This window comes from Triplophysa dalaica, chromosome 3 (genome assembly GCF_015846415.1).
Source record: "Triplophysa dalaica isolate WHDGS20190420 chromosome 3, ASM1584641v1, whole genome shotgun sequence".
In the NCBI taxonomy this organism is placed as follows: domain Eukaryota; kingdom Metazoa; phylum Chordata; class Actinopteri; order Cypriniformes; family Nemacheilidae; genus Triplophysa; species Triplophysa dalaica.
This window is the reverse complement of record NC_079544.1, coordinates 6,827,707-6,853,873: the sequence shown is the minus strand read 5'-3', so window position 1 is coordinate 6,853,873 and position 26,167 is coordinate 6,827,707. Positions and strand designations below refer to the sequence as shown.

General features: G+C 39.3%; 2 protein-coding genes across 3 annotated transcripts in view; one reads left to right on the top strand and one right to left on the bottom strand.

Annotated features, from left to right (window-relative positions):
• Window positions 1-3,890: 3,890 nt before the first annotated feature.
• adcyap1b (adenylate cyclase activating polypeptide 1b) lies at window positions 3,891-8,534 on the bottom strand. 2 transcript variants are annotated; one of them, XM_056743578.1, is made up of 5 exons: window positions 8,263-8,534; window positions 7,793-7,897; window positions 6,827-6,961; window positions 6,328-6,432; window positions 3,891-5,833 (listed from the first exon to the last, which is right to left on the bottom strand). In XM_056743578.1, the coding sequence occupies exons 2-5, from the start codon at window positions 7,894-7,896 to the stop codon at window positions 5,650-5,652; spliced, it is 528 nt and encodes a 175-aa protein (XP_056599556.1). In that variant the 5' UTR covers window position 7,897; window positions 8,263-8,534; the 3' UTR covers window positions 3,891-5,649. The 2 variants fall into 2 exon arrangements, with proteins under 2 accessions (XP_056599556.1, XP_056599557.1); XM_056743579.1 differs by lacking the exon at window positions 6,328-6,432.
• A 3,633-nt stretch (window positions 8,535-12,167) lies between these two features.
• yes1 (YES proto-oncogene 1, Src family tyrosine kinase) overlaps window positions 12,168-26,167 on the top strand; it is a 28,095-nt gene continuing 14,095 nt past the window's right edge. The window contains exons 1-2 of the mRNA XM_056742924.1: window positions 12,168-12,662; window positions 23,288-23,578. Of these exons, the coding sequence (XP_056598902.1) occupies window positions 23,296-23,578 (283 nt within the window). The 5' untranslated portion in view covers window positions 12,168-12,662; window positions 23,288-23,295. The remainder of the gene's footprint in view (window positions 12,663-23,287; window positions 23,579-26,167) is intronic.

The window sequence follows — 26,167 nt, the reverse complement described above, 5'->3', positions numbered from 1 at the left end:
TGTGATTGATCACTTTACATGGCCTATCAGTCTAAACAGGCGGTTCTTGGCCACTTTAACCTTTTGTCACAGTCGAAGGTCTTGCTACGCAAGACTAACCAAAGAATAAAGTTCTACCGCACCAGCCCCCTGCCCCCTACCCCAACCTCCCCAATTACCCGGGCCACAGATTTACCTTTGACTTATTGTTGTGTGGCTGCAAATTACTCCCTAAGGGAGCGGGTTCAGGTGCACGTGCACATGCACATGTACGCGTCACGTTTTACAAGCAAGGGGGGTAAACAATAGAAGAAATGGGGGTGGATGGGAGCCTCCCTCAATAAAGTCACCCTCTCGGGGTAGCCCCCACCTCACACCCATCTGCCCAGAAGCCCGAGCACCTCAGGAGAGTAGTGAGGGTGCGGCGAGTGGGGATATGGTAAGAGTGGGAACAAACAAGTACAAGGCTAAGATGGAGGCTCTCAGCGTGATTCCTGGCTGGCTCCTGTTTTCACAGCTTTAATTGAAGGAAGGAGGGCTCTGCTGTGGGCTGATTCCTTCCTCTGAGTCCCTTACAAATATAGCAGGATTTTTTTTCAACAGCCTAACCTTGAAGCTGAACCTGGAAGAAATGAATGTGCTGTTCACGTAAGATTTAATGTGAACGACACATATTGAATAACTATCTCTCTAAAGCGCCGTGGGTTTTAAAACGAAACAATATACGAGAGTACAACAGGAGCCTATCGTCTATAGAGTTCCAATGAATATCCAATCGTCAACTCAAAGTCGCCAACGTCAAATACAGACGACGTGTTGACACAGGCTCACCTACAAATACACAAACACAAATACTCGTAATCCTTTGTGGCCTGTTGCTCAGCAACAATACCCTGATTAGGTTAGCCGACTATGGGAGCAGGGATCCGCCATCTGCATGGACCACCGGATCAAATCGCACTAATGGATCTGGAGCCACACCCTAAGACCGGTCCCATGGGTCGAGTTCCTCTCTCGTGTTTTGTCTCTCGGTCAGAGAGAATGTGTACCAGGGCAACACTACCATGCAACAGGGACTGCTATTTATAAACGTGCTAGCTTGAGAGCAATCATGGAAAACTCCCACTGCTGAAGACTCGTGGATAACTGAAGACTTGTGTTTTCCTCAGTGTTGTTTGTTCTGCTCTCAACAATGTGTTCAAATGTGTTTGGAGGATCTTATAAGCCTACACTTTATATCTGTTGTAGCCTTAAATAGTCCTTGTGGCTTCCTGTTTGATCTTTTATATCGTCTAGAAGGATATGAAGCGACTCCATTAGCACTTCTCTCCAGCTCTCCTATGAGCAGATGTCATCTCAATGGCTGTTTTAGAGCATGTTTTTTACTAGTGGAATGCGTTTTTGACATTATGAGATACACAACCAGAGATAGTTTGCCCACTGTTGCCATACTTGCATAGAATGAATAAGACTGACTGAGATTACCATCCCAGTTGACAAAGATGGCAGGAGAAGTAAAGGAGGAGAACGAGAGATTTGAGAAAGCAGAGAACTAGTAAGGTATGAATGGACTTGTAACCGGCTCAGTTGAACCACTTTGAGGGACGTTCCTTTCAGAGTGGACCGAGGCAAGAAAGTTTATTAAAGGTGAAGCTCACAACAATATTGTGATGAAAGGGAACTGTTGTACAAGGGAACTAAAATGTTCTTATATTAAATATAAGGCTGTGTAAAGTCCTACCACACAAACTTCTTTATCAAGAACCCTGACCTGTAGATTTGGTCTCCTAGGTTGTACTTCATTGACTAACATTTTAGAGCGTGCAATCCTTTTTGTCCACTTTTCTTTCATTTCTGTATTGCTTCTTAGTTATTACCTGAAATGAGATTACCCACGGAAATCCAACATTATTGGATTGTGGTAATATTATATCGTTACAGGATACAACCCTTTTTTAATCTTAATTATTTCTCATACATTAGAAATATAAAGGAGTGCAAATGGGAATTTTTGCTTAAATATCTGCTATCGAAGATATTCTCCTGGGAAAAAAGACCCAGAAATCTTTCAAATGTCTCCATTGGAGATCCCGACTGTCACAAACTGAGCTCAGATTTGCAAAGTCTGCCGCCAGAAGTCAATATCAATAAAGATTTCAAACATTTCCTCAAATTTACCCACATCCAGACTATTCCACATATGGTCGCTCTCCTTCTGAAACTTCAGATGTCCAAATTCACTGTTTAACTGTACTTTTTAAATGAATAAATACTGTTTTGTCAGAGCGACAAACACTTTTTAAGACTTTTTATTGGTTAGATATTAAACATACAGGGTTCCACATCATAATGATTTATGGCAAGAAATAAAAAGAATATGGAGATACGAGGTTTCCGAAGGACAGCAACTACAGCACATACAAATTCATTTTACAGCTCCATGCTTTGTTTTAATAATCGTCTAATTCGTTTCTGCTTTTATTTCTTCTATGCAATTTTAACCCAAATATCTGAGAGCATGCTGATACTTGAAAGAGCAACCTCTAAGCAGTAAACTTTTCCTTCGGGGCAGGCCAGCGTTATGAGACTTTTGACTTACCTGTTCTAGAAGCACATGATGTGTTTATTTCTCTTCAGCAGCATCTTAATTCCCAGACAGCACAGAGAATCTGCAATCTTCTGCCACCAATGTAAGGTTGATGATTCAGTAGATATTGCCGTTAATTTTTTACATATATATCTTTAGTTGTCCACACATAGCTGAATGTTCTTCTATTGTGTTTGATACATTATAAAACTTTGCTTTGTACTCTGTGTGCATGCATGTATGCATATGTATGAGTACGCGCTTTTGTGTCTGTTTAAGTGGGCGGTTCGTTGAAAGTCGAACTAGCTGCCCAGGATTATTGACATAATGTTGTTCTTAATGTTCTCAACATTGTGAGCACAAATCAATTCCTGTCACAATCACTCAGCTCAGCCATGCTGATATATAGAGGTTCAAACTATCTGAATTATACTAATTACACATCTCGAGCAGCAGTGGCTTTGGTCTATCATTAGTGTCACAGCTTGAGCCTCCTCGTGTGGTTGTGTGGATAAACGTGGCTTCATGGAGAAACACACAAGCTGCGTGTTTACATGGGCTGAGGCATTTACAGCGGAACGTTCCAAAGAGTAGACATCGGTTAGAACTTGTGTTGTTTACAAAAATTTATTCATACAAATGATACAACACTTTATTTAACATTTAAAAATGTTACCCCCCTAAGGAGCTATATGTGTTAATATGATGATGTCACTTGCTAATATTCACTTGTCACAGATAATGTTTCAGGTATAGATAAAACGTTCACATTAAGGCTTCCGGCGCTTTCAGAAATGTACACAACAGGCTGTGCTGTGGCCTGGGATCCATCAGGTGGTCCTCTCGATGTCAAAAAACCCCTCAAACAGTGCAACATTAAACAACATAAACCTATCTAGGCTTCATGGGCCACCACATTAGGCTACAATGCGAGAGCGTAACATCAACACGTGCTTGCCACATTTACACACATTCATCAGCTTAAACAATCCAGACAATAATACTTGTACCATTTACACCAGTTCAGTAATAGAGTAATGAACACAATAAATGCTGGCCATGCCTTCAGCTCTACTTAAACCATTACGTTTCAAAAGAAAAGGGGGAGGAAGAGATGAAGTTAGTGAAATGGAACCTAATAGTTTGCAGCATCGTAGGGCCACTAAAATTGCCATCCGTGATAAGTGGCGATTTTGATCAGAAGTTGTCTCAAGGCACCTAAGCCAGATAACCATATCATCTTTCAAAACATCATTATGTTCGCACACACACGCATACGAGTGCATTCACCCACCCGCCCGCCCTCCCCACACACGCACTCCCCTCGCATAACACTCTCAGAAACGCATTCATACTCACAAAAAGCCTGGGGGACAATGCCAAATTGAAGAAAGATTGATTTCATGCCTGGGACGACGGTTTACATATTGAATTAGTGGATGGTTTTCAAAACAGGAAAAATATACCGAATGCAATGCAGGAGTAACCAAAATATGTGAATAGATAAAGCGCTAGGTGTTCTGCAGCTTGTCCCGCCCTAGTGATGACGGGAAAGAGGCCCTAGTATGACCCTCATCTATACATACAAGAGGAAGCCTGTCTGTCCCTAAAGATTATGAATATGAAAATGGTCAATCTGAGGACCGCCCCCATTCTCTCAATCTCACATTCCCTCAGTCATCAGCATCAATTACAGATAAGCGTGAATGCAATTGATTTTCTAGATCTACAATGAGGTGATAAATAAAACTGTTGAGCATTCATTATCTTATTTAAAGCAGCGATTAAGACCACTAAAGAACATTTCATGATGAAGTCATGGACATGAGGGTGTCACCCACTACATTAGCTGTGGACTACACAGACTGTTTTATTTCTTCACTGGCACGTTTTAACACATTGCCTTCACACAAGATTTGTAAATTGTGTTCAGCTAAAGCGCAGAGAGCGCATACCTAAGCATTCACAGCTTCTTACGACATAAGAACGAGGTTTCACCACGGGTCAGAAATGACGCAAAGCCATCCACGAAGGTTTGCAAAGAGATTGACGCGCCAATTCTGCAAGGCTCAATGGGGCATGCGTTTGACAATGTTAGAGTTTGTTCGATTCAAATCCATTACTCGTCGTAACTCATCAATGTAATGTGTTCCTTTGAAGACATAAAAAACCTCGCTTCCTCAGAGGGGGAATTATTCTAATGGATGGATTAATCCAATGAGCATGGAACAGATATGAACAGAAACACGAAACTGAAACAAAGTGGAAAGGACATGCATGCATACATCAGACGTATAGCATGCAGAGAGATGAAGAAGACATCAAACTCATTGGATTAAAGAGTAGAAAGAAAAGCCACAAGAGAAAATATAGATATATCTATATATCAATACTACAGTTATACTCCAGTGTCATTCTTTTTCAGTCAGGCATACTGGCTCCTGTCACAGACACAGGCAAGACATTCACATTCTATTTGGATAAGACATGTGAATACAATTCACAAATGGGTGGGCTAAGAAAGAAATGACAGCTAAATCCCACTCCAGCCCCCCTTTCAGGGGGGAGTCACAACTTTTAAAACAGCCCTGTAATTTACAGAGCATGTCCATTACATCCCTGGGCACATGTTAAATAAAATCAGACTCTATTCTTTTGCTTTAGCATATTACAAAAATAAGTATAACATTCAGAGCTTTGATTGTCTTTTTAAAATCTATTTATTTTCTGCATATGATGATGAATTTGAAAAGATACCAGGCGCATAACGTTCAAAGTGCACATTTTTTCTTTCTTTTTTTTAATCCCAATAGTTTTTGTTACCTTTTGTTTTCAACATATATTATACATAAAAACAAAAAGGATTGGTCCACAAAGTATAACTGTGCGGTTTCAAGTGCTTTTGTACAAAAAGAAAAACAATGTTATTAGTAAAATATTCATTTTAATGGCTTTACTTCATACATAAATACATGTTTAAAGAACACAGGCGCGATCCACTGATTATTCCGTTATATCAGAATGACTTTGATCTTAGGGTTGAATGTACACATGGGAGGGCAGTCGGGGCTGTTTTCTCAGCGCTACAAATAAGCAAATCGGCGTCCTTTGTTTTTAACTCTCTGTCTGTACCTTCTTCCCAAGACGGCTGCTAAATACTTCTTGACGGCCATCTGTTTTCGGTAGCGACTGTAAATGTCGGTGAAGATCCCATCCGAGTGCCTTTTTGATAATGGTTCCGATGCATCCTCCTCGCTGCTTCCACCGCTGCCAAAAGAAAAAAAAAAACATGAACTATTATTAGGATACGGACCGCCTTTGAAAATGCGTTAACAGGTTTCAGCACACCCTTAAATATTCTCGGCGACAGAACAATACGTTTTTCATTTTAAGATCATTTTTCGTTAACGAATTATATTACAAATCGAAAGAAGATCCATCACACATGCCTTATACATAATGCATGTTGGAAACGAAATGTATTCTGACGCATCGCCTTTCGACATTTTTTTCTGACAATAAGCACCATTCGTGTGGCACAGATAATATCGTTTAAAAGATGAATGAATGTATTTATCATCTGCGAATATAGTTCGCGATGAAATTCCACGCCCATGCGAGCCCAAGACAAAGACACGACAAGTCGGGAAAAAAATAGAGACAACAGAAAGTCAAGACAGTACAACAAAGTCACCTCAATTAAAAAATAAAATGAAAGAAAACAAAGATGACGGCAGGTAAACGCTTAAAAATTCCCTTACCCTACACGAACTGCCATCAGAGAATGCAGATATTTTCGTGCTGATAACTGAACCAGGATGTCCCTCAAGGCTCTATCTAATAATCCATCTGCATGCCTTTCCGTTCTGAGATAAAACGCCAAACACATCATATCAGTAATGAAATACCACATAAAACGTTTGATTTTATATTTATTGCAAGAAATCATACTGAGTACGTTTTCTATTCTTCTCTCGCATACATTCGTAAATAGTCGAAATGGTACTTTGGATTCCCCTCCTAAATCTATCTATGTAGACCTATCTATCTATCTATCTATCTATCTAGGCCTATCTATCTATCTATCTATCTATACGAATAATACTAAATAATTACTTTGATGCAAATATCAACAGCAACAAAAAGCAAAAAGCAAAAGAAAGGCTGGCAAACAAAACGAACAGACATAGCGGAACAACATAAACGAAACATAATGACATTGATTTTTCATATAACACACTAACGCCGTCTGAAAAGTACCTTTTCTCTGGAGGATAGTACAGCGTGTATAAGTCATCCGAGAGGGATGGAGGACTTCGTATGGCAATCTGATCAGTTCCAAAAGCCAGGTCGCTTAACGAGTTTCCGTCTTCGTCAAATACATCATTTTCTAGTCTGCAATTAGGAAGAAAAATGTTTAAGTGCATTGAATAAATCACGGTTTAATCACTAGGCTACGTGGACAAAAACAGCGGGGGTTTTAAGATATTGAGCCGTAAATTACGCATTTTTTGGCGCAAAATGGAAAACAAACCCGGGGATTTAAAACACGAAATTGAAAACCGGTTTACGGATCGAACTGATTGTAAATAATTGTCGCAAACATATTCTTCTCATCAATGTTTTTTTTTCTCTTTGGGGTAAATAAGGAAAATGCGTTTTTAAAACATAAAGAATGATAGGCTACAGTTTGCTATATGTCTTTGCCCAAAATGAATTTGGGTATTGATTTGTAAAAACTATGGTATTATTAGCGAGGTATTCTTGCCTTTATAATCAGACATAAGAAAAGTCACACAGCAGAATTAGTGGTGAAGAACGGTCCCGCACTGAGCTTTCTCATTCGTTTTTTCTTCGGTTTGTACCGTGACGCCACTGTACCGTCATCTTACTGGCCACCCGTTACATTCATTCGTTTCTCATTTTCATTAAGCTGCATCTGCCTGTCCCGGTGAAGAGATTCCTTCTTAGCAATACGAATGCCCTCCCACAATGCGCCTGCACTATATCCTTGCTAAAACGCTCTGGGGAAATATCACTGGGATGATACTATTTGAAGCCATATAGTGTGAAATAATAACAAACACAACGCCCATAATTCGTCTGTTTATTAGCCTCCATCGTGTGGATACTTAATATAAAACCTTCTTTTTCGCGTCCCGACATTTCAGCATGAACGAAAAGCCCAAACGATCAGTAGAAAAGCACATTAACACATATACATACCTCATCTTGGGAAAAGTCATCCCAATGGGCGTGCAGAAGGCGCTGTAGTGCATCATGATTCCGTAGATGAGCAACGCTAAAGTCGCTTTACTAGATCTGGCCATGCTGTAAGGATAGAGGAAAGTTCAATAAATAACGTCAAGAATATAAAACACTTACAGACCATAACGTCCAGGTGAATTTACCAAAAATTTCGGATTGCAACATATACGACATAAATGCTATGCGAAGAACTTTGGTTTAAAAAATCCAGAAAGGCACAACGGCACCGGCGCTACTTTTTATTCGTATTTTCCGTTCGTAAGAAGACATTTAGAAAGTTTAAAGTGTGCCATGAACGCGCAACAGAATCCTTCTTCCGATGAGGCAAAACCAGTAGATAATCTTAAAAAAACGGAAAATCCAGGTGTCTTCATTAAATAATTCCGAATAAAAGACGTTTTGCCGGCAAAAGGAGGATGAGAACCTACCTATTGCAGAGTAGGTAGATAGTAATGTCGGTAGATGCGACTCGGGTGCGGCTGTGAATGTGTGAGAGAGATAGAAATCTTTCTCACAGCACCTCTTTCATGAAGCGCCACCGTCCCTTCCTTATGTGCTCGTTGGTTCAACCCCTGCACTTTTATACAATAAGCGATATAAACAAAATCACTTCTGCGCACAAAACCTCGATGAAATCAGACCCACTCGTTTGTCTACATGTCATTGAACAAAACTTTTTTTCTCCTGCGCTACGATTACGGCGGATTTTTATCTATGAATGGGGAGTCTTGCCTTTTTTTCAAGAAGTCACATTAAGTATGCCACAGACGTCATCAACCCTTCCTCCTGGGATATAATAGTAAAGTTCCTTCCTCATCGATGTACGAGTCACTCACACACACACACCTCAAATGGAACTTTCCTCCAAAAGTAATTTCTTGGGAAAGGACAATTTGCAACTGTTTTTCAACTTTAAATGACAAAGTGCCTGACAATTAAGATCAACTCATCGTGGGTGGTTTCGAGGTCCCGAACCACACCAGTCACTGCTTATAGACAACTGCGCACTGATGAAACAATAGAGGGTGGACACGACAACAACGAAACAACATGTAATAACGTCAAGTTTGTCACGGGGTCAATGACTAGAGGAGCTGTCCACCACTGTGGTTCTGAAATGTGCTTTTGAATTAGCCTACTTTTGACTACCCCTGTGGCTTTCTATTAGGGTTCAGATTGTGCATTTTCAAAATTCTTTATACTCTTTGCTGTTATGAAACAGAGTATTTAAAAGACAAGTTTTATCAACCTTAGTCTCATGGCTCATGCGTCATGGCCCTTTGTTCGTTGAATGGAAAGTATTGCGTATCCTGTTGTATTGTTGCAGTATTAAGTTCAAACATATATTCATTTTTTTCTAATTAACTCCTAAATATAAGCGTTTAGAACGTTTTCTTTTCTTTCAAGAAAACGAAAGTTTTAGAATATTTAGTCACGAGTACACGCTTTTGTTGTGGGTAATAAACTAGATCCTTGATGCACATAAGTGACGAAAACGAATCGTGCACCACAGCAGCTGAATTGATTATACGTTCATTCATATTTACGTGTAGTGACGTGGTATGTGACGAAACTATAAATCACTGCTTAGGCTATATGTGTATTCCATCAATCCGTATACGTAGCTTGTGATTTAGCAGAAAAATTAATCGGCGTCGTGGTTCCTTATCACCGCACGTCTCGGTTTTTATCTCAATGTTGCCACCATGTGGTTCTGATTTAAAATTACGAACAGACTTTGAAATCAAACTTTGATTTATGAATAAATTCACCTGTCGGCGTCTATTATAAGATGTAAAGTTGTGTTGTTTTGAGATTTAGGTTAGGATTGAATTTTGTGCACTGTGATACACATACATTTTGGATGTTTTTTTTCAAAGGGTCAACATTATGCCACTAAAATCACTAGATTTTAATTCAATGTTATAAAAGGTACAGCATTTAAGTCCAATATATTTCCTCTATATGCAGTGTTCCATTTTACTCAACATGAATGTGCCACAGTATCCTACATTTTATGGAAGTGCTTAAAACATAAACTCTAATTCTTTCAATATCCGAAAATCGACATTGGTCCTGAACTGTTCTCAAAGTTTAATATTCTATGCTGGAGTGTTGCATTGTATAATTGTGTTTTTATCTCATTTAGGCTATAGTCAAAGATGTAAAATATACAAATTAGCTATTTTCGGATCACACACAGCCACATTTGCAGGAAACTGAGGAGAGATCTAAACAACTATTAAGCAAATGACAGATACCGGAAGACATGCTATAATGGACAGTGCGTGAGTCAAGTATTTACAGTAAAGCTATTAAGTGAATTCCTCTGGCAATCTTTCTAATAAATGGGTCCACGTTTGAGTGTAAGTATGGATGTTCCTAATTACAGCGGTAGGCAGTCACAGTTTCTTCACATATTCATCTCATCCGTGAGTGCAGATGGTGGTCATTTCAATTTCCTTTTGTGATTTACAGATTCCCCTCTGGATACCCTCTCAATAACATATAAAAGGCTTATAATGACTATTAACAGCATGAAAATGCCTCTGGGCATTATGATTTTTTATTACAATAATTATATTACAATTTATTTACTAAATACAAATTTAGTATTACTTGCTTTTATTACCAAGGTCTATGTTTGATCTTATGTAGTCTATATAATAGATAAATGTGAATGCTATAAAAATGTAAACAAAAAATAAATTAATAAAGCACTAGGATTCAGAGACTGGAAGAAAAATGTTATAATAATCCCAAATCTCATCCCTAGATGTCACGCCCACGGACCCCCCACATTCCGTTCGCTAATAGCCTGCATATTTAACACAAACCTGGAAGTCTCTATCTACTGAGCACCTTCTCCGCGTAAAAGCACAATAGCACGCAGGATTTGGTCTTCATTGTATTCACTTGCTGGATTTTCCGCTGCTTTTAACTTGAACCGTTAAAGAATAATAGCGATTAAACAAATCCGAATTAGATTTCTATTATCATTATTGTGCACATAGCAAGAAATGTCCGAATATCTTTCGCAGATGTTTTCGTGCCATTAATCGTCATTCTATTTTTAGGGTCCCATGTAATAACCCCGCCCCTAAGGGTCAAATCAAACTAAACGAAACTGCATTACATATTTGTCAAAGTGCACACGAATGAAAATAGAATTCTATTATTTGTTCATTTAGGTGTTTTTCTATAAAGTTCACGTTAAAAGTGGAAACAGCGTTAATAAATAATAATAATAATATAAAAAAAAATATTCAATAATAAATCATATTTCATTCAGTTTTCATAAAAAATAATGTTCAAGCCAATAAACTAATAGGCCGAGGATAATTTTGGGAATTGTCATGACATCGCTTAAAACGGAAAAAGCAGAAACGGTAACGGTAGCCTATAGATAACAGGAATCTAAAATACTAAGTGAACATGAACGATAAACCAATGACTTCTCTTTTGTCCAGCGCAACAGTTTTTTGTAAAACACCACTACGTAATGGTTCTAGTGTGATCAACCTCCACTAGATGTCAGTATTTACTTGTGGATTGAGCGTTTGTAAATGCTGTTTGTGCTCCCAATTATCGAAAAGATAACGAGTATTATGAGTAGGCTAAAACTGCTAATAGTATGCATGAGTATATAACTGGTGTCGTCACCCTATGTCGTTCAAAACCTGTATATGGATACCTGTATACCTATCTGTGGTCCCCAAAATAAGACATTTTGAGAATTGTCTTGGTGATGTGATGCCAATTCAATAGAAGTCGATGGAGCACATGTGGTTTGGTTCCCAGCGTTCTTTAAAATATATTAAGCATTATAAAGTCATAAAGGTTTGTGTGATCATGAGGTTAAGTAAATTATGAAACTCTTTAAGACCTCTCTGCTGTGTTTATTTAAAACCCCAAAATAAAGATACATGTGTGACCATACTGCACGCTTGGGATGTGAGATCTTTCATCTGTAAAAAATAAATAATGTTTGTACTTTGAACATTTTTAGCGTTGGCATACCGTGGAGGGCTAGGTCCAATGAACACTTACTCCAATGAAATTCTATGGATTCATTTGTTTTGTGAAACGTGTTAAAGTTATGTCTCTTTTAGTAAACATTTTATGTTCATACAAACGTACAAGTATGAAAACGAAAGCAGCAAGTGAGAGGACATTTAGGGCCAAAACTAATGCAGAGATGCAGTCGTTTCTCGCACCGACAGGGGGCGACAAAATACCTTTTTAAACACTGTACATCAAAGGTCGGGAAGTGTTATTAGTTAAAATGACACAAAAGAAAGAGACATTGATGTTTTGCTTTTTAAATACCACAGTCTGTGCATCTCTACTCGAACTAAAAATGGAGAACTGTGATTTCCTCCCGTATCCCATTGCCAATGGCGGCCATATTGTGGGAAACGTTGTTGCAAGTTGAGAGCGGAGGGAGGAGGCACATCTGCGGGAGTCCGTCCACTGTTCCCAGAGCTGTCTTTTGTCATGTTACGTTAGCCTAGCCACGCAATCTCTACCGGTTCCGGTTGAAAGGTTTTTGTTTGCCAGGGCTGGTCACCATTACTCTTTTCTTCATACACCGACAGAAGAACAAACTGAAGTAACGTGACTGGATTAATCGTTTCTATCACGGATTTCCCTCACGGCAGTTATTTGTCTCGTCTCGTGAGGTGTTACGCGTTTAAGGAATGGGACAGACTGTGATTTTTAAGTTGAACGCAACAACACCACTTTGAATGTGCCCTGAAACGTTTCTCGGGGACGAAGCGGTCGAAGACGCATGTAACGTCAAGAAAAGGAAAGCGAATCGGTAAAGGTAAGAAAACGGATTGAAGCTCGGCTCGCTTAGCGAAGTGTAGTCAAACGGCCTAGTCGCATTTGAGTCCGTGTAAATATGGCAGTGTTTGAAAACAACAGTGGACGTGAAGGTCTGCGGTCGGTACAAATCTCTGCGGCAGACTCTTTCTACCCCGGAACTAGTTTTATTCCTCGACAGAAGTTCTGCGCGCAGACTGTCGTGTTTGCTTGGGCACAACTCGACTATGAAACGTGGCTCCATAAAGTACTCGAGCTTTAGATGTGTATGTAAATTATGTGTAAGTTGTCCCGTTTGTGATTAATTATTAAGAAGTCAACTTCAGTGTTACAAAAACACGTTCATATAATTCCAGTGTGTATTATTCTACACATCGGGACGGCACAGGCCTGTGGTTTACGTTACCACAACGCCACATTGTTCACGGTGCGATTCATTCTTTGAACCGCAAGACGCATTTAAATACTCTTTTAACTTTCTTTATCAATGAAGTGGTACATTGTTTGATTCTTTTCTTGCATTTTGAACATTAAACGACGCTTGGTTTGAGCTCGTGGCCAGTTCTACAAGTGTAACAATGGGACTCGACATATGCGCTTTTGTGGTGTGTTGTAGCTCTGGGGCTCAGCTAAGCATTCAGTGTATACCCTCATGTGGGTACTCGATGTCTGTTGTTTACATTGGCGTCCAAATGATGTGATGTCACGCGTGCGCAGGCGCGAGAGTAATCCTTTTGTAATTCGTCTGTATGCACAACCTATTATACACGCGATGTCTGATACTGACTTTAGGAAATGATGCTTCAGCTCTTTCTGATTTGTTTTCTGATTTGTCTTGTTGATGATTTTCAAAATGGATTGAATGTTGCAAGATTTTGTTTCTTCAAGTTTTTCCTTCTCGGTTCTGAAACAACACATGTAAGACAAGGTACAAAGGTGGCAGAAAGAGTGGACAGAACATGAAAGCATTGGTGAGCTGAATTGTATACCAAATATTTGGGTATTTTGTACGATATATGTTGGATGCACTGACAAAAGGAGAGATATTTAAGATCCGTCTTTCGAAAAATGTGTTAATTGTCCAGTAAGCTGAATAATGGGGGAGGGGGTCATGTAGTGTCACCCTTAATGTCTGTGGTGGTAACCCCTTTCCCCCATGTCCATCTTTTTTTGTCCTCTCTCACCCCTCGCTCTAGCCTTTGACAGGCACAGCAGGTGGCTTTTGTGGTATGAATGGAGTCGGAAGGAAGTCGGACCCCCTCCTTGCTTTGCTCTGATTGGCAGCAGCAGCAGAGTGCCATGGTGATTCCGCAGTGGTGCCAGTGTGCCAGAGAAGCTCCAGTCTCGCACTTGATGTTCAGCAGCCGAACTGTATTTACAAACACAGCATTTTCACTAAAAACTCTGGAATGATAGAGATAAAGAAGCTTGCGCATGAGCCAAGCTGTAGGATCGGCAGAATATTAACAAAATAGTATTGCTGGGCTGCTAAAGCACTTTATTCCAAATGACTTGGTTGTTCTTTAGCATAAAAATATACTTTGTGAACTCCTACAGATGTGTTTTGTATTATATGTTTGTTATATTGAATGGTATTTCACGGTTTTCACACGGAAAGCTCCAGCCTTATAGTACACAGATTGTTGTGAACTATATTATGGTGACTGTGCCTATGGTGGACGGACGTGGTGTAAAAGGGATGTACAGGATCGGACTTGTATCAATGGTTGTGTAACCGCAGTAATGGGACAGAGTGCTCTAAAAGAGTTGCTCTGGTCCACTTTAGGTGGTTGGGGTCATTCCACCTGCCTGGATTCCCTCAGAAATTAGATCATCATCAACAACCTCCCCATCATTAAAATACTTAAAGTGGCAGTCTGTAGTAATGGCCTCTTTGTCGCCATTACTACTGCAGGTGATGTGCTGAGGCATTTCTTTACTGTGCGGATGAGTCTGATGTTTTGAGTCGTAGGTGGCATGTGACAGTGCGCCGGTGAAAATCTTCACTTTACATCAGTAGTGCATAATAAACATAACGGAGTGTTTTGATATTATTTTGGGTGCTGGGTCACATCCATACCGGCCAACACTGCCGGACAGAAGATCCCCGAACGCGATCGTGGGTCTCAAATGAGGTGAGGTACGGTCATATATTATTATACAGTACACCATACAACTATGTATACGTAAACTATATGCCTTGCCATCATATCTGGGAAATAAGTCCGTAAATTCGAGTAATATCACAGGCTTCGCTTATCCTGTGCAAGTGCGCCACATGAAGTACAGATGTGTGGAGGTAATTTCTAAATCACACGAGGTCCCCAGATAATACTAATCCCGTGCTAAAACGGCTTAAGTTACATTTATCATAATTAATAATTACAAACCATTATTAGAAGCTTTCCGTGGTTAATCCAGCAAGGGTAATGACACAGTTTTAAACACCGTTCTTTCATGTAGGAGATAACCGTAACATATTTACGAAACGCTCACTGTAGAGCAGTTTGTCCATAGGGCTACTTTAGAAACAATATGGTAAATACCATGTAAGGGGAACCGTGGTGTATGTAGATAGATAAAGCTCATTCTGAGGTTATAAAAACATAACACTTCATAATTGTAAGGTCTATACACAACTGAAGACTTTGTTATGTATATCATATTGCGTTTCTGTCAATAAATCATCCAAAAGATTACACAAAGCAACTTATTTTACTATTAATGCCTGCAGCAGGTACAATTGCAGATGACTACACATTCATAACAATGATGGGCTCTCTGAGGTGCTGGAGATTTGTCTTGCCCTTAATCCATTTGATCTGGCATTCTGGTGATGTGACTGTTTAATCAGGCCTGTTTGAGTTTGTGTGTAACCATTAGGGATGCCACAATTCTCATATAATATTGAACTGTTCGGTATGTGTAAGTGAATTGCGGTTTTGTGTTTAAATTATTTCCGTACGCTACCTGGCTCTGTCCGAGATAGATAAACACATCCCCACGAGTAATATCAAATAGCGAGCGGTGGTCGGGCGGTGAAGCGAGATTGCTTGCATCACGAGAAGCAATGTGCTGTTGAGTATTATGCTCACGAACAGACGCGCGTTGGCTTTATTGTATGCCTCTTGTACTAAAGTGATAATGTCCAAATTTGGCACATCAAGAATGTATTTTTACACTTCATTTGCTCTCACCCAGCACACTCAGAAAGTGTGTCTATAGCACCATGCCAAAGTCCGGTTGACGAAAGTCATGCCACTCGGCAGCCTTTCGGACAGCTATTTACGTCATAGCAAGAGCGCCTCTAGGCAGCTATTTAGCATTGCATTTCTTTCAATTTCTTGCAATTGCAGTGGCACACCTTGTTAAAATATTATCTTTGGCCTTTCCCATTGAGCGCTGTTAGTGTTTGCAGTGTCACACGCACTGCACGTTTATTTCCGTTACAGCAATCGCAAGTTTTGAATTACGTTATTTTAATGCTCTGATGTGAAAAACGTCTTCAAGAAGTTTATTTTACTGCCATGTTGATGAACAGTAAACCCAAAACTGCTGTGAGCTGCCAGTGTTAATCTTTACATTTATTCAAACCAGGAATGTGTACAACTTGGTTTTGCTTAAAGATAATAAAGTAAGTCAAGTAAAATAAAGAGAATTTCATTAAAATTAGTGGTGGGCATAGATTAATTTTTTTAATCTAGATTAAAATGGCTCATTTGAATTCTGCCGAAGGCATTCAGAATATGTGTGCTACCCAAATAATGACTTAAAGTAAGTCTTTGAGAACGGGTTTCTCAAGCCAGGTGGCGCATTAGACCAGTGGCTCATCTCCTGTTTCCAAAATGCATCACAAACTGATTGAGAAAGCTGTTCTACTTTGATAATTGGTGATGAAAATTAAATTATGTTCAATAAAATGAACTTGTGTTTACTTCCGCATTAGCTAAGGGATGATTTCCGTTTAGGTGGTACTTGAGACTGGAAGAGCTCCTACAGTACATTTACATTTAGTCATTTAGCAGACGCTTTTATCCAAAGCGACTTACAAAGAGTGAGGGAGCAACAAGTGATATGTCATACAGGAGCCATAATACATTAGATCTCAATACAAAGTTACTGGTTTCAACTAAAGCTAGACCACTACCTGTTGAGAGAAAGTGTTTTTTTTAAACCAATTCCGCATTGCACAAGGTGCAAACAACCTTAGTCTTGTCGATGTTTCTATTGGGAAGCTTCTTAAAAATTAATATTCCCTGAAGCAAACCCGGCGGCTTCATAGCTGCATCCATGTTAGCACGTCACGTTTGATGCGGTAATTTCACAGTAACGTTATGTTGTGTTCAGACCAAACGCGAATGGCGCGTCAAGCCCGAGTGATTTATATGTTAATGCAAAGAGCCAATAGACCTACTTGCTGCGCGAATCGCGCGAATGAAGCCCTGGTTATGAGATGATGAGGCGGCTTCTGCTTCCGCGAATGACGCGAATCCCGCGAGTTGAAAAATCTCGTTCTCGCCCGGTACAGTGCAGTTAAGCTGGTATACATCCGCGCTAAAATATTAAGGTGAAAGTCATCATAGCTTGCGTAGTATAGACCCAGCTGCCAACCCAACTTTGAGAATAGATTAACGGCGACATTTTTTTTAACGCGCGATAATAGTCTCACTGCGTTAACGGCGTTAACGCCGTTAACGGCCCACCACTAATTAAAATGTTTTTTTTTTTTTTGCTTTTTACTGTTCCGGTCACATAAGCATAGACAAAAAACAATTTAAAGTGCAAAGCCATCAAAACAGACCGAAAACAGTGGGGGGAAAACCTAGGTTCGGATTGAACCGTGGGTGAGCTGTATTGTTGCATCCCTAGTAACCGTGCTTGACTATTGTTAACCAAAATCATTCTACAGCCGTTGTGAATGAGCTCTCATGGCTAACTCTCTTCGCAGTTGTGAAGTCATTAGAGCAGCAGGGCTGACGGTTGTAAGACAGCTAATTCATAAGAATCAACACTGAAGTGGCAATGAGACATCTTGTAATTAAGGGCTTCATATCTCAGCACTTCGGAGAGTTCGAATAGAATGGAGGTGATCGGTTTGAGGTCATTGGTTTGTAACATAATATCGTGATGTAGTGAATAGTGTTCATTCTTGAAAGGTGACATCACTGTTATGGTGTAGAATGCATGATGTTTTTGGGTGAACCGTCTCTTTAAATTTTTCAGAATGGATGACTAAAAGCTTTAGGGACCTTCTGTAATCCAACCGTATTAGGTTTGATTCGGATTCCCGCTAGCCTGGAAGGGTTCATTATGTTCTTTGGTAGTTATTGATCCGGTTGTGTGGATACATGTTTCAGGGACTATTTATTTTGCGGTAATTAAAAGACATTGAATTATTTGATGTCCCTTTCATGCATTTTGTTCTTCTGTTCTGTTCATAAACCCTCATATGACCAACCTAATAAAGAGTTTGGGTTGATTTACATTGCCTAACAGATGCCCAGTGAGATTTGTGACCCTTTGTCTCACCTCTTTGACATGAAAAGTCACTGTAGTGTTTGTGTATAACTAAAGAATACAGACCCTGAAGCACTTCTTCTCTCAAGGTGGCTTAGACAACAAAGTAATACAAAAAGCGATGTCACCGAGGCCTAAGAAGTATCACATTCTCATAGAAAAGCACATTGTACGTAGGTTTGGGCCTGTGGACTGTTGTCGATCCGAAAAAAGTGCTTCTTCCCCGGACGCAGAGTTCTCGTGAACCCAGTCTCGTGTCTCGTTTTGTCTTGTACTCACATCCCTTTCTTTAGTTAAGTGAATGTACTTGTGCATCTTTTTTTGCCTAGTGCAGTGGTTCTCAAACAGGGGTCCCCAAGATGGATCCAGGGGGACCACAGATTTTGGGGCAATATATGAAATATAGACATTTGTCATACATTTCTTGTAATCAAAATTCAGAAAAATAAGACCACCAACCAAAAGTATTGATGTTCCAACATTGAATAACAGAATTCTAAGTTTAAGATTCTAAGTTTTTATAAGGAGGGCCACAAAGTGGTGCACTCTACTCAAAGGGGGCCCGTACAACGGAAATGTCAGAGAGACAAGTGGATATCATTAGTTTCAAGTGGCACAGCTTACCCCACACTACTATACAGTACAGAGTTCATTAGAGCGTGACGAATGACGCTCGTCCGTCCGTGTCACTGATGTGTACACACAGTTAATGCTCTTTCAACCATCTATAAAGACACACATCTCATTGTTTGCCAACAATCCCCTGTGTGTAACTTTCAGTCTCAGCTGTCTTGTTCAACACATCACCCCATCCTCTGTCGTACTTACTCTCTGTCTAATGGGAATGTGACGTCTGCAACGCAATGTGTGTTGGGACTTTATAACACCTTCCTTCGTAAACTGCTGACCACTCTTAATGCTTGTAAGGACCAAGTGTGATGATTTCCTTGATTTCGAAGTGCCCTACCTTTGTTTCCCCGTCAAGCTTTATTTTGTATTTAAAAAACTTTTTCTATTGTCAAGGTGTACTAATATCCTGATAAGCGACATGTCATAAATCATGTTGGAAATTACCCATTGTGTAATGTGCAATCATGTAGTTTCCCGAACTCAGTTTTTCTGACACGCATCCACTTAACGGAAAGCCAACTGTATTTCATACAGGTATACATCGGAGCATGGTGACGTATACAGTACATTCATATCTAAAAAGGATATGGAGGGGAGTTGAGTCATCGTCTAGATTTGTAGCTCCTCCATCAGCTCTGTGTGCTTGTCACACACTGAGCACCAAGCAGCTCTCATACAAAGCTCAGATTGTGCTTACAGACCACATTCTCACTGCAGTTTGTAGTCCGAGTCCAATAGCATTGTGACTTAACACAGTGTCTTTACTTCAAGTGTGCATCTGAAAAAAACTGAATCGCCCATCTGACCAATCAGATCATAGTAGGCTGACAGAAAGGAGGGGATTGGACAGATGAATCACTGAACGAATCATTTGAGAGTCAGTCAAGAAGTTAGTTAATAATAACTGCCTATTATTAGAAAATGAAACTTGTCGTTGGACACTACATAAACCTAAGTAGGACCTTAAAAAACACAAAATATTTACTCTTTAAAGGCCTCTTTATCCAGAAAATTGACTTCTACAGGTTGTTTGAACATATCTGTGCATCAGTAGTGTGCATAAAGACCACCCTAGAATGATAAAAGTCCACCCATATTTTTTTTAAATCCACAATAAACCTCAACTATCCACTTGAACGAGCAGATGGCATTCTCTTGGTAATCTGACATCACATTGATTGAGGCCTGCCTATGACTGTTGATGGACTCTGCCGTCTGCCCTCATCGAGTTGTACACAGTCCACCATTGTTTTCACTTTAAAAGTAAAGTGAAGTGTGAAGTCACTTTACACCAGGATGCTTCGTAAACAAATTCAGGATTCATAATGTGTCATGTTTTCAGTTTTTATAGATATTTCGCATTTGTCCTATGTAATGTCACATATTAAAATAATTTGCACGTTGTAACTAGACAACGTTTTTGTGCATTCACGCATAGACCATGTTTTCAGTTTTTATAGATATGATGCGTTTGTCCTGTGTATTGTCACTTATAAAAACAATTTGCACGTTGCTAATACATGACGCGTTTGTGCATTCACTCACAGAGAGAGCATGTTTTCGGTTTTATAGAAATGATGCGTTTATCATGTTAACTTTCACTTATAAGAGCAAAGTGCTGGATTTAAAGACATAATGCGTTTGTGTGTTCACTCAGAAAACAGCGTGCTCTGTTTTTAAACACTGCACTTGTCTTATGTACTTTCAGTTAGAGAAAACTATGTGTTTGGTTTTTAAAGATGAGACTGTGTTTCTCGATTGCTTAATGACCAGTGTTACTGGAAGCACCGGCTCCAGGCCTGCTGGAAAGGGGGCGGAGACCAGTAGCTCATTTGCATTTAAAGAGACACACACCAAAACAGCCTGTTTTCCTCTCAGGCAAAAATGGACATATAGGGCACAGTACAATACAAGAACTGCGGTGTATTTTGAGCAGAAACTTCAAACACATTCTGTGGAATCCTAAAATTTATATTACATTTTGTAAAAGGGCTATATTAGGGGGCCTATAAATTGTTACAGTTGACATATCTATTATCACTTGTTGAATGTTAAGAAAGCTGAAAAATGTTCTCGAAGTCTAAAATGATTTATCTAGTAGCCAAAAATGGCTGGAGACGTCAGTGACAATAGGTGTGGGAGTCCTGTAAACAAGTGAGCTGACTGCACTGCAGGTACATGACGTCATTCATTCTATTATAAAAGCAGTGAGCTAGTTGTGACATTTGCTCTTGCTGTCAATTGGACGTTGGTTCTCATGCTTGTAGCTAGCAGAGGTTATGGTTTATCAAATTAAATAAAGCTCATTTGTGAAGAGGATGTTTAAATTTCAACAGTCTCTTAAATAAAAAGTTGCAAAATGCCCCTCAGACCCAGTCTTTAAAGTGACATTCTAGAATTATGGGAGTAGGTGATGTGTAGTTGAGCTGTTTGTGACTTCGACGGGAGTCAGGTCTTTTTCTAGCTCCTGTTTCTCAGATCTGAGCTGGGAAATGTGTCGCACCCATCATGGGTTTGTCCTGTCCTGAGAGGTGATGCGTATCTTCGTATTCGCTTGTTTCCGCCCTTGAGAGATCAGAGGGGCAGATACTGCACACACCCGTCTGGACATGTTCTGCCCAATTCAAGCCAAACTCTTTTGTGTTTTTACGCATGAATTTCACATGGCACATCTCTTTATCACAAACTTTATTTTATGCCTACTGCTTTATATCTCTGCTCTTATATATCCTTTTCTCAGTATCTTACTTTTCGTACACATATGTTTGATCCTTTATCCCTCTTAAAGGCATAGAATTCTGTCATTTATTGTCTCTCAGGATGTTCCAAATCTGTGTAAACGTCTTTGTTCTGCTAAACGTGAAAGAAGATATTTGGAAGAATGTCAGTAACCAACAGATCTCATCCCCACTTTACTGCAATAGTTGGGAAATAAATGCTATGGTAGTCAATGTGGGATGAGATCTGTTTGGTTACTGACGTTCTTCCAATTTTCTTCTTTCGTGTTTAGCAGCACAAATTTATATTTATTACATTTATTTTATTGCGTGTTTTGGTTGCAGTTTCACAAAAATACATAAAATCATGTTAAACATTTTCTCACTTATTGTCCTTTATCTACCCACTGGAGTAGTCAGGATTACTTTTTTTGAGCTGTACCATTTCGGAACCTACACATGTACTTAAAACGTACAAAAACGTTGTCCAGCTAAAGAAAGGAAGTCATACATAGTCATACATGATGAACACAAATGAAAACTATAGCTGTCAATCTCCAAAATGACCATAATCTTATTGACCCCATGTTTATGCTAATAAATGATGGTCCATGCTTTGTGTTACATTTCTTGTGTTCCAAAGCCTTACATTAGCGTTGTGTGAGACAGAGTTTAGGTTCATTAACGTCATTTTTGGGTAAATTATTCCTTTACACATTTCAAGAGTTCCTTCTCTATCTAGTTGTCCATAGTCATCTGTTTATCTCGTACATACAAAGACACCAAGCTATCAGTGTTTTGTGAGTGGTGGCCCTGCTGTGCCATATAACCCTCCACTCAGGGTCACCTGATCCTTCAAGGCCTCGCTCGCATTCTTCATTCCCCTGCACATGTGTGACCTAGTGCGTCAGTCTGGGAGCAGTCCAGACATAGAGACCTGGCAGAAACACAAGCGTCTGGAGATTATACTGTCATCTCTCACAAGCCCTGCCTGCAAGGGTGAAGCAGTCCTATCACATTGACCTCACAGAGCAGTCAACACATCAACACTTCCCTCTTTACTGCCAAGAGGCCGTACATGTGGTCCGGGGCATAGATTAGTGACCTTATGAGTATTGCTGCGCTGCTTAAAAGACGTCTGCGTGATTACCTCTGAAATGTTTTGCTGGCTGTGCGTTGCTGGGGAATGACGGCAAATCTGTCCAAAGTGCTTTTGATTTGGCAAGTAAAAGGAAGCAGATGCTCGTACAGTTTTGTGGTCTAATTTGCGCTTCCCCCATTGAGAAAACGCATACCATGTTGTGCTATTGCTTTTGGGGCATGCATCTCAATGATTATGATTATTAGGCTCCATCGTTATTTTATTACACTTTTTATTTTTATGTCACTTTCTTTCTTCTGCAAAACACAAAAGAAGCTATTTTGAGAAATGCCTCTGTGGTTTTGTCTTCAATCCATACAACGGAAGTCAATGTTGTCCGGTTACCAATATTCTTCAAAATATCTTCTTTTGTGTTTTGCACAAATCATACAGGTTAGAAATGAAATCAGGGTGAATAAATAATTAAAGAATACAATTTATATATGACCTTGTTAACCAGATTGTCACAAAAGCCGTGAATCTCAACACTTGTACTTAATCCTCCACCAAACTTTTATTGCTGCCATAAACGGTCAAAATGACGAAGGTTATAAACTCGTTCCTTGTGCAATTATGTAAATAGCTGTGACAGCTGGTTAATATTAACTTCTTTCTCCACAGGCTTGACTATGGGCTGTGTCAAGAGTAAAGAGGACAAGGGTCCCACCCAGAAGTACCGCCCAGATCCTTCTCATCCCACCCCAGGTTCACACATGGGCCTTTACGGACCGGACCCTACCCAGATGGGACAGTCACCGGCGCTCAAGGGCCCCGCCAATAGCTACAACAACCGCACACCTGGGCTCACCCCGTTTGGTGGCTCCACCTCTGTTATCACGCCCTTCGGGGGAGCTACCTCTTCCTCCTTCTCCACCGTTGCTGTGAGCAACCCCTTTCCTGGTGCCGTCACAGGTGAGTGGACGAGCGATAAGAAGTTTAGGCTGTATCTCTGCAAAGTATCTTTGTCTAAGGAAATAAGAGTTCTTTAGAAACAGCCTCAGATGTGAGATTCCAGGGCTGGCCTCACTGATCAAAGGTTTCCATGTTCTCCATTCCAGGACCCATATGTGAAAGAGTGAAAGCTTTTTATCGCATCATCTTTCGTAGAGGGCTAGGATAATAAGCAGTCTGAAGCCCGTTTCTGGAAATGGATGGAATTCTTCCATATCATCTTAGATACATGATATGGAAAGGATTTACTCCCCTTATGTTTGCCGTAATGCTTGTGACAAAGGCGTGATGTTTATATTGTGGAAATATATGTTATACCTTTGTTGCTTCATGCTAGGCCGTGGTGATGTATTACACTGCATTAAACCACTCGCATTGTATACATTTTTGTAAAAGTAACGGAAGTTATGTAGTTTGTTCATCCCTGGAGTGTAAAGAATGTCAAATGTTTTGCTGTCAGTTGATAATGATAGTTATAGTACCGATAGTATGTATAGTTATGTTAAATCCACATTACGTAGGAATTTCAGTGCTTACACTAAACTCATTTTGAGTCCTATGAGCTGTATAATGCACCAGGGAGAGAAACAGAAAAAAGGATGTCATAGTCCCGTTTTTTTATGCAGTGTTCATGGAATTAAAGTCAAAGAAAAGTCTTTGTGATTGATTTGCTAAAACTCCAGACCATGTCTTTTAAGTGCCTTTAATCATGACTAGGGCTGGGCGATAAAACGATAACTATATTTATCAACAAAATGTATCTATAAAGATATAAAAGTTCAATATAACGAAAAAGATAACGTGCATGTAGACATTAAGTTTTGTTGGAAAAATGTGAGCATTTTTTTTACAACTAGTCTGCGTTTGCAACCTGTCGGTTTGGATTTTGCTCTTATAGATATATTGTGAATCGTGAAGCAAAGCAAATTTAGTTTTGAAGTACTTCAGCTTGTTTGTCACAATTACAGAGTTATAACTTTTTTCAGTCTAGTCATATTATTCATTTCCACTTATAAACTTTGGATAATTTGTTGGTACATTTTGTTCTCAAAACAAATGCTTAACCTGCTAGTTAAGTTTTTATAAATTTAAAACATTTCACACTGGCTGCGGACCATCTAGATCTTTCAGTCCAAGTCGTCAGAAGTATTTTTTACTGTATATGACTAGTTTTTCTACTCAAGTTAATTTTCTAGCATCTATACTTTATCAGCTTTTATTTTGGACAACATTTTACTTCTCTGTATTGTTAAGCTTATATCATATGTTACTCCACTACATTTTATATATGCATTATTTTCACTTGGTTTTAACTTGAGTACTTTCTTCTTTAAATTCCTCCTTAAATTTAAAAGATTAAAACTCTCTTGCCCGGTTTCACAGACAAAGCTTAAAGCTTGTCCCAGACTAAAGTAAATTTTTTGATCTGTCTTAACTGAATATAACTTGCCTTTAAACATCATTAAATATGTCAGTTCCATTGCTTCGTCTCAAGAGGCACATTAGTAATGTTTATCCCGAAGGCATTTTTATAAAAGTAAATTAAATATCCTAATTTAACCAAGAGTTAGTCCTGATTTTAGTTGAGCCCTGTCTGTGAAACCGGGCCTTTAATTGTTTAAGAATTAAAGGTAAAAGGAATCCTTTTTTTATGAAATGTGAAGGCGTAAAATTGTGATATGCTATAAGTTAAATTATTCAAAAGTAAAAACAAGAAAGAAGTACACATAGCCTACTTGAAAATGTGTATGAGAGTAAAAAACTTAAGGGGATAGTTCACCCCAAAATATTTTTTTTGTCATCATTTACTATCAGATTGTTCCAAACCATTAAAAATGTCTTTGTTCTGAGGAACACAAAGGAAGATATTTGTAAGAATGTCATTAACCAAAAAGATCCCAACTCCCATTGACTCCCACAATATACATTTTCTCTTCTTTGGCAGTAAATAGGGGAAGATATCTGTAGGGTTATTGTCATTCTACCAAATATCTTCCTTCGTGTTCAGCAGAATAGAGCAATTTATACAAATTTGGAACAACCTGAGGGTGAGTAAAGGATGACAGAACTTTTGTGTGAACTTTAACCTCTGAAAGCCGCAAGGACGAAGGTTGTGTTTGATTATTTAAAAAAATCCATTTAAACAATATGCAGCATTTAACATTCAAGCAGAACTACAAACTACATTTGTTGCATGCCTTTTCAGAATAAACCCAATGTGATTTATTCCTCTTTGTTCAGTGATGATTTCCCTGCTTCAGGCTTGGCATGAAGTGATCTCTTGTTATCTCTGTCTCCAAGGGCTCGAGCATAAATGTGATATTTGTATGCACCACAAAAGCGGAATAATTTGATCTTTGTCTATGCTCTGCATAGTTTTTATTGAATAGGGATATAAATAGTGTTCTTATCGCACCACGTCTTGTCACAGGGCAAGTCTTGTACACACATATGCTCCTTCTGACAGCCTTCGCTCTGATAGCTCTTGGTTAACAGCTAAATCCAGTGTGAACTGATGGAAATTGTCTCCGGGGAAAATCCTCAGAAATT